The 13524-nt window shown below is 41.1% G+C and overlaps 1 protein-coding gene across 1 annotated transcript in view; it reads left to right on the plus strand.

Annotated features, from left to right (window-relative positions):
• C17H4orf17 (chromosome 17 C4orf17 homolog) overlaps positions 1 to 13524 on the plus strand; it is a 29327-nt gene that overhangs the window by 11656 nt on the left and 4147 nt on the right. The window contains exons 3-8 of the mRNA XM_048456855.3: positions 6 to 209; positions 3108 to 3172; positions 6834 to 6977; positions 8516 to 8597; positions 10764 to 10971; positions 12286 to 12329. Coding sequence (XP_048312812.3) covers positions 6 to 209; positions 3108 to 3172; positions 6834 to 6977; positions 8516 to 8597; positions 10764 to 10971; positions 12286 to 12329 — 747 coding nt within the window. The remainder of the gene's footprint in view (positions 1 to 5; positions 210 to 3107; positions 3173 to 6833; positions 6978 to 8515; positions 8598 to 10763; positions 10972 to 12285; positions 12330 to 13524) is intronic.

Below are 13524 nucleotides of genomic sequence, written 5' to 3' on the forward strand. Positions count from 1 at the left end.
TCCAGGTTTGAACAACATCCCAATCTGCACTGTGAATGACGATGAGATCCCATTTAGAATGCTGTGGAGCCCTGGCCAGGCTAGCCACTTAGAGAGGAACGAGATGCCTTTAGTCAAATGCGGTAATCCTCCCAACACCGCAGCCCTGGAGAGTCCCGCCCAAGGACTGTTACCAGTCCGAAACAAAGGTCTTGCAAGACCTCAGTCTGGTGAGTCCCTATAAAGAAATGGAATATGTTCTTTGGCCTCTTGCAAATAATTGGAGAAAAAAAAAAAAAACTCCGATTGCTTAAATAGCTGCAGTGACTGATAAGATAGGTTATTCACTATGGACAATTTATGTTCCCTTAACCCCAATTCAGTAAGACACGGCTAGCAAATACTATTATTATTTGATGTATTTGGTGTAGTGTCCAATCCTTAGAAAGGTATGTGTGATAACTGATTTCAAATGTCAACTCCTGACTGGCTTTAAAACAACATGGAGACACCTGGGGGTCTGTTGAGGAAGCTGTTTCTGGAGAATGTGGGTGAGCAGGGAATGTGGGTGGCATCGCGTCACCTACTAGAGGTGCCAGACTGAACAAAAAGAGGAAAAGAAGAAAGAAGCCAGCTGAGCACAGACAGCCATCCTCTCTGCCTCCTGATTTCCAGCTAACTCACACTCCAGTGCCAAGCCTTCCCTACAAAGACGGACCGTAGACCCTCAAACCATGAGCCAGAATGAGTCTGTCCTCCTCTAATACGCTTCTGTCGGGTATTTGTGGTGAGAAAAATTACTAACAAGCTTGCTAAGAGATATCAGCCGTGAGTGACTAGCCAACACTGGCAGGAAACAGACAAAAGGGGGGTCCAGTAAGCACAATGGGGATGGGAATGTGTGTTCCCCTTTCCCACAGGACTGTCATCTCCATAAGTTCATGCCCTGATGGCACTGGCTTCTGTGCTCGTGACCCTCTTATTTTTCCCTCCCGTCCACACCGCATGCAATGTCTGGTCTTTAGTAGTTGATTAAATAAATAGGTACTTACTGTCGTCCAAGATTCCATTAGATTGGCCCATCAAACTGTTTCCAGCATACAGTGGCTTTTCTAGATCAATATATCAAAATCTTCCACATTCTTCCAACAAAATAGTCCAAAAGTATAAAAGCAGCACACTCTGTTTAAGCTTTTGTTCTCATATTTGTTTTTTATGTATGAATGTTTGGCCTGTATGCACATCATGGGTACCATATGTGTGCCTGGTGCCACAAGGGGTTAAAAGAGAACATCGAATCCTCTGGAACTGGAATTACAGATGGTTGTAAACCACCACGTGCCTGCTGGAACTGAGCCCAGGTCCTCTGTAGGGGTACCTAGGTCTCTTACCCTGGCTGTCATCTCTCCAGACCCCAGGGCTTTATGAAAGTGATGACCTCACTCCTTTGGTCCCAATTCCTGTCCTAGTTTCATTTTATTGCTATGATGAAATACTCTGATAAAAAGCATCGTAGGAAAGAAAGGGTTTTTTTAGGTCACAATTCTTGGTTGCAGTCCATCACTGCGGGGAAATCATGGCAGCAAGGGCTTGAGACATGGTCACATGATATCCATAGTCAAGAGCAAACAGAACGTACAGCACTCAGCTTGCCTTTTTCACTGTAAGAGAGTTCAGTGACCCAGCCAGGGAGGGGTTCTTCCCACTTCCAGGCTGGGTCTTCCTACACCAACGAAGTTAGTCTCCTTCATGGACCCGTCCACAGGTCAACCTAATTCAGACAATTCCTCATTAAGAGCCTCTTCCTGAGGGACTCTAGGTTGAGTCAGGCTGTCACTGATTTCTAGACCTTGAGACTAATGTTTACACCCCAGTTTCCCCTTGCTCAGTCCCCTAGACCACTCATTTTTTTCTTAGTTTCTGTTCCCATCTAGGGAGCACTAACCGAATGTGGTCCCCAGTCATGATACTGGGTTCATTACCTGAACATGGTCACCAGCCAGAACACTGTATTCATTATCAGAAGGTAACAATCTTCCTTCAGACAGAACTGATGGATTTAGCTACTACAGGGGTTGTGTACTGAAGAAGTGATGCACAGCTGAGGCTTTGGTGAAGGAGCATGGCTTCACAAGGACACACACACTAAGCAGAGAGGAAGCCAAGCAAAGCTGTGGTTGGTGTCAAACTGAAGCAGGATTAATAAAAACTCAGAGACAGATACTGGGGTTCAGCCTGAAGACCAGAAAAGCCAAATAGCCAACCTTACCTCTTCTTCTTACCTCGACTTCAGTCTGACAATGGTGATCCTGCCTCCAGGAATCTCAAAATGAGACTGAGCCTGAGAGCTGTCTCCTCCTGTTTTATAATCCTCTCTAGTACTGGGATTAAAGGTGTGCACAGCCCAGTTTCTATGGCAACAAGTGTAGCTACTGGGATTAAAAGTGTGTGTTACCACTGCCTGGTCTGTAAAGCTGACCAGTGAGGCTGTTTTACTCTCTGAAATTCAAGCGAGCTTTACTTAATAAAACACAAATGAAATGCCACTACAACAAGCCAAGAGGGGTTTAAGGCTGAGAAACAAATAAAATAAAAAATACAATTACAACCCAGTGCATGTCTTCTGTGTTTAGGGCAGACAAAACACACAAACTGTCTATTAGACAGAAGTGACAGACACATGGACAAGAAACATACCGTAAGAGTCTACTTTTATAATCAGTTTAATTGCATTAATTAAACTGGTTAGCCAAGGCTGCTGAAAGAGACCCGCAGTCTTACTCACTTGAGAAGCCGAGTCAAGGGGATCACAGGCCAGCCTGGGTAGTGGTGTGAGCCTGAGACGGGAGAGGGGGAAGAAATGGAGGAAGGCAGGCAGGCAGGCTAGATTGCAATATGTCTTCATCTTATCATACTGGGAATAGAGCCAGAGTTTTCTCAAAACATAAATGCACTTATATAACGTTATTATAGTACAGTTTTCTATCACAAGGGTCCTCCTATATACACATAGATCGGAGATGACCTTAATTTAGGTTTGAAAAGACTAGTTTATTTCAGCAACTAATACTTAAAGCATGTATTGAAATTCCTTTGCTATTTAAATATATTTCCCTAATTTCTTTCAGAGCCATGTAAAACTATCAATGAATGCTTCAAAACCTCCAGCGACAATCCCTTAGTGATTAAGAAGGTAAACAAACGGTGTCTGCAGCTAGCTGACTGACTTCTAATCAACGCTGCCTTCAGCTAACTAACTGACTTTTATCAATGGTGTCTGCAGCTAACTAACTGACTTTTAATCAATGGTGTCTGCAGCTAACTAAATGACTTTTAATCAATGGTGTCTGCAGCTAACTAATTGACTTTTATCAGTGGTGTCTAACAGCTAACTAAATGACTTTTAATCAATGGTGTCTGCAGCTAGCTGACTGACTTCTAGTGTTTGCTCTGCTTTACAACCCTTCTGAGAAGTCTCTTTCACAATATTTCTACAGCTTTATTAAAGTATAGCTTTATGATACAGAATGTTTATATCCCAAAGGCACAACTAGATAGATTTTTGACAAGGACATCTACACCCACTGGCAAAGTAGAGCCAAGTCAGGTGTAAGCATGCGTCTATCAGCTCCATGAGTTTCCTTGGGAGCCTCGCCCTACCAAAGACAAATGATGATGGGCTTCATGTCACTAATGTGGCACAGACTTTTGACTTTTATGTAAATGAGACCACATGCAAGTTTCTTTCAAACTCTGGATTCATTCAGCAAGATTATCCTAAGATCCACTTCTTTGCTATGCTGATTCTTCTTCATGCCAAGTGACTCAGGGCTTGCTCGTCTCACAGCCGTGAACCCAGGCTCATGTTGGAGGGCATCTGGGCCACGTCCACATTTTCACAAAGCGAAGATGAACACACAAGTCTTCATGTACTTCTGTGCATCCTTCCTGGTCAGTCCCTACAAATACAATAACTGACTCTTAACAGTGTTTGGTGTCAACATTTTAAAGGAATGGCCAAGTTGTTTTCTTCTTTTCATTTCCTTAGGACCTGGCTGAGCTTCCATTCTCCACTTCCTCCTGGAAAGCAAATGATTGGTTTTCATTCTTAGCTAATAGAAGTGAAGTGTACTCGTGTTTTGTCATGCTAGTGTGAAGGAGGCTGAATCCTGACTGCTGCCTTCAAACACACACACATATAAACAATTTAAAAATTAGGGGAAAAAAAAGAAAAACAAACAAACACAGACACACAAGGTTGGTCGGGGTGTAATAGTGTTTTCCTTGCATGGATTTAGTTTTGACTTTTTCTCATAACTGATGAAGATGACCAGTTCCATCTTCTTCCCGGTCATTTAGATAACCTTTTATGGGGTGTGGATGTTCAGATCTCTTGCCTGTCTTTGAAGTTGAGTTCTTGACCTCTTTGTGATTGTGATATGAAAGCTTCCTACAGTCTATGTAGATCCTTTGCTACAAGTCTTTTACAGATGTTTTCAGGTTGTTAACATAGTGAATTACATAGGTTCATTTTCTGATATTAAACCATCCTTGCATTCTTGGTTCAAGATGCTACTTAGTAAGGTGTGTTATTGTTCTCAGTACTACATTTTATAAATATTGTTTAATATTTGTATGTTTTTGTTTGAGAGAAACATTTGCTGTAAAGTTTGTTTACAACAACTATTTGTATAAAATTTATAAGAAATATTTGTTATAAAATGAATATACTCATCACATTATATTAATGATATAAATACATTTATTGTTACAATGTTAAATATTAAATATAATATATTCAAATATATTATTTATATTATAAAACATTTTCTTATAGTATCTTTTTCTGATTTACTTTCAGGACAATGTGAGCACTATAATATAAAATGTGAGCAATATAAAAGTTGGGAACTCTAATATTCTGAGGGATTTTACACAAAGTTAATGACTAGAATCTTTAAGTCATCTAGACTTGATGTTTCCCTCCAGTTAAAAATTTTAAAATAAGAATTCAATTTATTTTTTCATAGATGGAAGTTTGCTTTATGTGTTGTTTGTTTCTTCTTTTGTGGGCACAGGCAGCTTGTATTTTTTTCAAGAGATTGATCTATTTCATTTAACTTTTAAGAGTTACTGACATTTGTTCAAAAAATATTTTTTCATTATTTAATACCTGCATAATTGTTTGCCTTCTGGTCCCTAATAATGGTAATCCATGCTCCTTCATTCTTGCTGTGTGTCATAGTGAGTTATCATTATTGCAATGACACACCATGACCGAAAGCAAAGCAACTTGGGGAGGAAAGGGTTGATTTCACCTCCAACTACATAGAACAGTTCATCATTAAAAGCAGTGAGGGCAGGAACTCAAACAGGGCAGGAACCTGGAGGCAGGAGCTGATGCCGAGGCCATGGAGGAGTGTTGCCTACTAACTTGCTCTCATGGCTTGCTCGGCCTGCTTTCTAATAGAACTCAGAATTACCCGCCTAGGGAGAGCTGAGCCCTCTCCCATGTATCACTTATTAAGAAAATGTCTTATAGCTGGATATTATGGAGGCATTTGCTCAGTTGAGATCCCCCCTTTGGATAACCATAGCTTGTGTCAAGTTGACAAAAACCAGCTCGCACAATGACTTACAAGTTCTGTTTATCTTCCGCAAGAATAAATGTTTAACTTCATAAGTTATCATCAGTGTTTTGGTTTTTTTTTCCTATCTCATTGATCTTATTCAAGGACTGTTACATGACTAGGTCACCTTAATCTTGGCGACATGGTTCTTAGCCAGCTGCCCTTGTGCTCTGAGCTTTGAGATCTGTCTTTCAGACAGTTTCAGGTAGTCAAAAAGAAAAGTTCTTATTTTTCATTATCATACAATGATCTGAAGGCAAAAATCTCTACTACATTTAATGAGCTTATGTTTCTTACTTCCTGTTTACTTTTGACCTGTCAATTCCTTGCTGTGCTATACATTCTGAGTCTTTCATTCTTTAAAATTCCCACCAGATTGTTCAGTTATGTTTGGTGAGAGAACTGGAGGGAAGCAGTCGTGTGCACATGAGAAGTTTCCATAAAGAATGGGTCTGAACGTGACACAGCCTTGCTTTCACGACTGCCAGCAGCTAAGTGCTCTTCTGTCGCTCTGGCCAAGTTCAGCCGACTCGTTTCCTCACTAGCTTGGTGTGTTGGTCAATGCTGGCCACAGCTGAGGGCAGTTAGAAAGCCTCTCCCGGAGCAAGCGCTGAGACCCAAGGCTGTTTGTAGCACTCTGGACTCAAAGTTCCCATACTTTTTTCTTGTGGTGGTTACCATTGCTTAAACTGTAGACTGTGTTTCCAGCCACAACAAACCCTTTTATATCCTATTCAGCTAATTAAGAGAAGAACATTGTACAGCTCATAGTAATAAAGCCTCTTTACAGACAAAGCATGAATCTTCTCACTGCCTTCCTGGTGCTAAAATGACTTTTCCCAGTGCAGTACAAGTTTCACGTGGTCGGAGCTGACTGCTGCCTGGAACAACCATAAGCAAAAACGTTTCATGTTCACTGTTTAAATTATTATCTTGAGTTTCATCAAGGACTTTAATGATTTCAACCAAAGTCAATAATATGTCACTATAGGCTTTGTATCTAGACACAAATGTTTGGTAGAGTTTAAAGGACACTCAAAATTATTAACATCATTTTTGCTTTTCTGCACACACACACATACACACACACACACACACACTCACAAAGAGAGAGCCAAATAAATGTAATTTTAAAATGTCAGCAAAGTTACGTGTTTCTCGTTCATTTATATAGAAATTACAAGTGCAAAAATGCATGCCAATCATACTGTCTCTTTGATATAGGATGAATTAAAAGCCAAAAAGCCACTACTGGCTCCACGGATGCACTCTGCTGCTGGCTCACCGTCCTCAGCAGTGATGAGCACCAAGATGGATGGGAATAAAAACACTGTGTGCATACCAAACTATCTGGACCAGGAGATAAAAGTAAGAGAATGGTTTGTTAAAAAACCACAGCTTGGAAACAGCAAACACACACACACACACACACACACACACACACACACACGGAGGATAGTGAGCAGCAATGTCACGAGTATGTGATGCTGATGGATAACAGATGATAAAAATGGTAGATTCACTCAGGACTTAGCCTCCCTCGGAAGCCGTCCCAGAAAGAGGAAGAATTTGTGAACGAGCTGGTTTTAGGTACTGGCTACAGACAGTACAGCTCCGTGGCCATGACACTGGATGATTACTACATTCAGACTTCTGCTAGGGCACATTCCTCATCACAGGGCAGTGGGCTTCACTCCGGGAAAATGGTTAGAGTTTGAGGATGCGGAGGTGGCTGGGATCTCTAAAGTAAGATACTGAAGAAGAAAAATCTATGGCGAGAACAAGCTTCGAAAATATGCACAGGGCCCACTGAGTCTTTGGTCCAGTGTTAACCTTTGCATGCACAAAGCTAACTGAAGAGGTTCTGGAGAAAAGACAGAGTAAAAGAACAACTCTTGGGAGCTGCTGGCTGTCATTCACACATTTCAGACTGCAGAGAGCTGCTTAATACACCAATAGTTCAGCCGAGACCTAGGCATTTCACCCCTGAAGAATGGAGTCATTTTAATCCTACAGCTGGGGAGAGTGACTCAAGAAAATACCCAATCTCAACTTCTGGCTTCCATAAACAGGAGCATATATGTGCACACATGCTTGCATACACACACACACACACACACACACCACACACCACATACATCAATATTAACAAATTTAAATCCACAGCAATAAAACTATCTAAACTAGATATAAAAACATAAATAAGCCAATTGTACTATAAGAATATGTTGAGTGTTCTAATTTTTGTTAACTGGGGTCTCAGAAGTCATAAAGATTAGAACATACAAATTATGGGGAGAGTTTGTAGCTAATGTTCTCCTAAAGCTGACAGAAACTTAAACCTGAGAAAGATTAAACTCAGTGTAAATTGCTTCTAAGCATCAAGATCCAGCTGACCAGAGAAAGAAGACACAGCACACACCTTGCTACGAGGACTGCTGACTTCTTAGTATGAAGTCTCACTGACTGAAGGGATTTAGGTTCCTGTCTCACTGTCTCAGTGGGGCCCAACATGGTTTTCAAAGAATTGAGTCACCATTCAGCTCAAGTGACATTCTTCTCAGCCTAAGGAGAGAAGCAGCCAGATGGATGACTTTCTGTAACTAGCAGATTCCTCGTAGAGCCCCCAAAACCTGCATAAGAGGTCCATTTTCTGAAGTGAGCTGTTCCTACCAGATGTTAGAATGAAACAGGCATGACATGACCACCAGCAAACATCACTGGAACCGGTAATGTTTTCACAGACACCCCTTTGTGCGTTGGAAATGGAGTTCTCAAACTAGAGCCCAACAGACCCAAGTATCATGTACCTAGAGTGACATTTGGGGAGATGAAATTCTAAATAAAGAGGAGGAAACCTTACGAGCCTGGTGCCATTTATTTCCCCACTTTGTGTTCCCTGGCAGATCCTGGCAAAGCTCTGTGACATTTTGCATACTGATTCCCTGGCAGAAGTTCTGCAGTGGTTGCTTCATGCAAGTGCCAAAGGTGAGGTGAAAATGAGCCAAACTGAAGATTCGTACCTGAGGTTTGCAAGTAAATAGGGCAAAATTATTTGCCCAGAGTCCGTGTAAACCTGTATACCTACCTGCATTTATGTTGGTCATTCAGATAATCAAACAATTCGTGTATCTCAAACTAAACTTATCACAGAAGTAGGAAACATGAATGTAGAAGTTTTTCTAATGTGTTCTTGGATTCGGTTTGCCAGTATTTTATTGAGAATTTTCGCGTTGATGTTCATGAGTGAGATTGGCCTGTAATTCTCTTTCTTGGTTGTGTCTTTGTGTGGTTTTGGTATCAGAGTAACTGTACCTTCATAAAAGGAGTTTGGCAATGACTCTTCTGTTTCTATATTGTGGAATACATTAAGGAGTATAGGTATTAGCTCTTCCTGGAAGTTCTGGTAGAATTCTGCATTGAAATCATCTGGTCATGGGCTTTTTTTGGTAGGGAGATTCTTGATAACAGCTTCTAATTCTTTGCGACTAACAGGTCTATTTATATTGTTCACCTGTTCTTGGTTCAACTTTGGTATATGATACTTATCTTAAAAAATGTCCATTTCTTTTACATTTTCCAACTTTGTGGCATATAAACTTTCGTAGTAAGATCTAATGATTCTCTGAATTTAATGGGTCTCAAAATTCTGTGACAGATTTTTGGTCAAGTTGTTTCCATTAAAAAGTACTGATTTTGAAAACTAATAACTTAAAACTGCCACACACAAAGAAAATTGTCCACAAAACATTCTCCTTTCCTTCTGAAGGTTTTACGATGTATTGTTAGCATTAACCAGTCTTTTACTATTAAACTTAAATGGCCAATTGAGACAAACAGTTCTGAGACCGTTCTTCCACCACTGATTAAGCCTGGGGTGGCAGGTGTTAGGGATAATATTCATTTAGCCTTCGGAGCTTTCTGGGCAGACTTGGTGACCTTGCCAGCTCCAGCAGCCTTCCTGTCCACAGCTTTGATGGCACTCTGTCCTAACTGGTCCCACCGTCATTCAGTCCCAAAGAAACACACTGAGGCTTGTATTAATTATAAACTGTTTGGCCTATTAGCTCAGGATTATTCTTAACTATCTTTTACATCCTAAATTAACCCATAATTCTTGTCTATGTTTAACCACATGGCTTGGTATCTTTTCTCAGTAAGTCATTCCTATCTTACTTCCTCTGTGTCTGGCTGGTGACAGACTCTCTGCCTTTCCTCTTCCCAGAATTCTTTGTTCAGTTGCCCCACCTACACTTCCTGCCTGGTTACTGGTCAATCAACATTTTATTAAATCAATATGAGTGACAAATTTTTACTGTGAACAAGAGCATTATCCCACAGCACATGTGTTCTCAGCTAAGGCTGGTTTCTGCATCTCCTCCATGATTCATACCCCAGGACTCTCCATGAACACTTCTGGACTATTGTGAAATCTGAACATAGACTTGCTTCTTTCCTTTGGTGAAAATGGTGGCAGCATGGCCTTCCATGGTTCAAACTCCTAATAACTATAGTGATTTAATCTTAGCTAATACCTGTTATCTCTTGGGCTGTCCTTGGTATGTGTCATGAAAATACCAATACCATGGCAGGGCAATCCATACAGCATACAGCAGCTCTTCTCAAACTAGCTGATCATCAGACTGAGCGAAAACCGCCTCACAGGCCCCAAGAATCTGCTTTTGTAACATGTTCCCAGGGGATGCTGATGGGTGATGTCGTTGTGTGGAGCTCTCTCTGAGAAAGGGAAGCATTTTAGAAAAATAGCACCTTGTCATAGAGTTCAAAAGTACTTTTTAATTATCAAGTGCTTAGGGGCAATTTTCTATGGCGGGGGCTTTTAAAAGAATGTGACATTTAATAAATTACACACATTTACAAAAGAAGATGTTATACTTGGGTAAGTGTGTATATTTATGTTGGGGTGGGGGGGTGGAAGCAAGTGCATCCATGCATAGTACACAGTGAACCAGCAAGAGGTAGGCAGGAGAGATGGGAGGGGAAAGGGGAGTGAAAAAGAACGAATTGAAATGACAGAAATGTACAACAATGCGATAGTGAACCATTACTAACCTAAAAAGGGACAAGCCTGCACTTCTGGTCAATACAACAGTAGCAGCTCTCACGCTCTCCAACCTCTGTCCCCCCCATCAGAAAAGGAGTGGGTATCAGCGTTGGTTCATTCTGAACTATCTGAGATTAACGTGCTGAATCAGAACAGAAGAAATACCCCAGCAGAACCAACGGCAGAGCCCAGGAAGCAAGGCATAACTGCAACACCCACCACAGCCAAATCGACGCAAAATACACCTGCGAAACTGAAGGTGCTGACCAGGCCTAGAGACAGCCACCAGCCATCCAGGTGATTAAATGTGGAGGTCACCCAGGCTGCCTCTGTATGGAAAGACATCGTACTTTCTTGTTTTCTCTTTCAGCTGCTAACCATGCTGAGGTTTTAAGTCTCAACTCTACCTACTAAGTGACCACACATATGTAATTGTTTTCTTTCATTTTCATACATAATAACAAAGTTGTTCTCAGTTCCGTTTTGGCAGAGGGTATGTTCTATAGCCAATAAATAACCTTTCTACTTTACCATACTAATGGTAAAGTATATTTAGAGATCTAAAAAAGTATAAAGATTTAAATGGATTATTAAAGGTTATTTTAAAATTGTGTGTGTGTGTGTGTGTGTGCGTGTGCGTGTGTGTGTGTGTGCGTACAAGTGCAGTACCCAGAGAGGCCAGAAAAGGCATCAGATGCCCCTATAGCCAAGTCAAAGGAAGTTGTGAGCCTCTCAGTGTTGAGAGCTAAACTAGGGTCCTCTACAAAACTGTAAGTTTTCTTAACCACTGAACAATCTTTCTAGCTCCAAGGGCTTTGAAAAAAAACCTTTAAGCATGCAAACCATAAAAGAGTCTGAAACTACTATTAGTGTTGCACATATTTTGTATATTTTGTTAAATGCTAGTATTATATAGACATAGATTTACATGCACAGCAATGAAGATAAAAATAAATCACTTCAACTAATTTTCACTGATATATTCCTGGAAAGTTTCAGAGAGAAAATAATCACTAAGCCATTTGGGAATTGTTTTAGGAGCAGCATTTCTTAAACCATGCAGTTTGAACAAAAGAAGAAACAGCTGGGTGTGGTGGTAAACATCTGTACTCTCAGTGCCGAGGAGACTAAAGCAAGAGTTTAAAAGTTAAAATATAAAGCTAGCCTGAACAAGATAGCAAAAGCCTATCTCCAAAGCAAAACAAACAAACAAAAGAAACACATGTATATTTATGTATAACATGTTGCAGGAATGTGTGTTAGGCTGGGGGAGAAAATTCTGTTGGTTTAAAATAAAAGGTTGGGTTAAATGTCAAGTCACAGAAATAATATAATAAAAAAACAATGTCACTTTTAAAGGTATACATTTTAACTGTCTGCCCCGTTAAGTTTCCCTGAAGTCAGACAGTAGGGCCTGGTAAGAGCTGACAACTTCCTCTTCAGTTAGAGGCTTTGTATAGTTCCGCTAGCTATTTGTCCATAGTAAGTAGTCATTGGTATGTAATTTAAACCAAGGTTGGAGCAGTGTGTTTAAGACAGACACCAATAGCTTGCTAACACTAGAGTCTATTGCTATCTCTCAAATTCTTTTTCTTTCTCCAATTGATTTAGAACGTCAAGTCAAGGATCCGAAGGCAATAGGGCAGTCTCACAAGGTAAGTACAGTATGCGGTGACTGCAGACGGTATAAGGAAATCAGTAGTACTGACTACTTAGGGACACGGGTGTTAATGCTTGGTTTTCAAAGGACAATCCGTGAGGCTTAGGAGTGGCTTTCAGTCCCAGACTTCACACTTTCTTGTTTTCTCTTGCAACTGCTAGGCCAGAAGAGGGCATCAGGTGCCCCTAGAGCCAAGTCAAGGGAAGCTGTGAGGGTGTTCAGTCCCACTCTTCTAAAGCCCTTCTGCTCGATTTTGCATAAGATAAATCTGACAAAGAAAAAAAAAGCATTGTCTTTGGGACCAAGCACTGAAAAGCAACACAGCTCGACAATAGGGGCTGCAGGTAGTCACACCCATTCACTGAAAAGGGTCGCTGACCCACACAGAGACAGCAACTCCCCTGGTTTACTCTGCTCAGCTTCACTGTCATGGACCTAAATGATTTTACCATAAAGAATGACAATCAGAAAAAAATATGATTGCAGCAGTCACAAACAGGTATCCTGTGAGGCAGCTGACAACCAGTGTGGCCCAATCAGAAGCTCAGTACCAGCCTGCAGTTTACACCAGAGAGACTCAGTCATCATAGAAAGCCTACGTTGGTCCTGAGTAGTCCAACAGGGGCCTCCCTGGAGGTTTGTAGCTCCCAGCATTAGAACAAGAACTGCACTAATGATTACAGAGCAATTGTCATGTATAGCTACAGATCTCAAATACAAAATCTGTCTTGTTTCTCCAAGTTCCCCTTAAGCAGAAGTGAGAGATTCATCAAGTAAAATTCCTCAGGGTCCCTCTAGACTTTGTCATGTTCCCCGTGGAGTTCACCAAGCCCCAAGGGGCTCTGTCTGTTAACAAGTAGTAAGTATAGCTGAGATCGGAAGGCATGACTTGCCTCCTGCTCCAAGGATGACCCTTCCCACCTGGCTTCTCCCACCAGGTTCCTCACTCTAGAATGGCAGTTATTACATGATAGCTCGATTCACCCTTGAGTTTCACTGATGGCCCTCACATAGATTTACCCTGCCTAGATGCATAGACTTTTAAACAGGAAGCTCCAGATCTCGCTGCTTCTCTTGACAGCTGACATTTAGCATCTCAAAACCTGATCCTGGCTAGGGGTGACCATGTAGTCTTTGGAAAGATCTGTAGGTCTAAGATGCTTGTCTGTTCTCTTGTTTTACCTGTCAGG

The sequence above is a fragment of the Myodes glareolus genome, chromosome 17, assembly GCF_982192425.1.
Source record: "Myodes glareolus chromosome 17, mMyoGla1.1, whole genome shotgun sequence".
NCBI lineage: Eukaryota > Metazoa > Chordata > Mammalia > Rodentia > Cricetidae > Myodes > Myodes glareolus.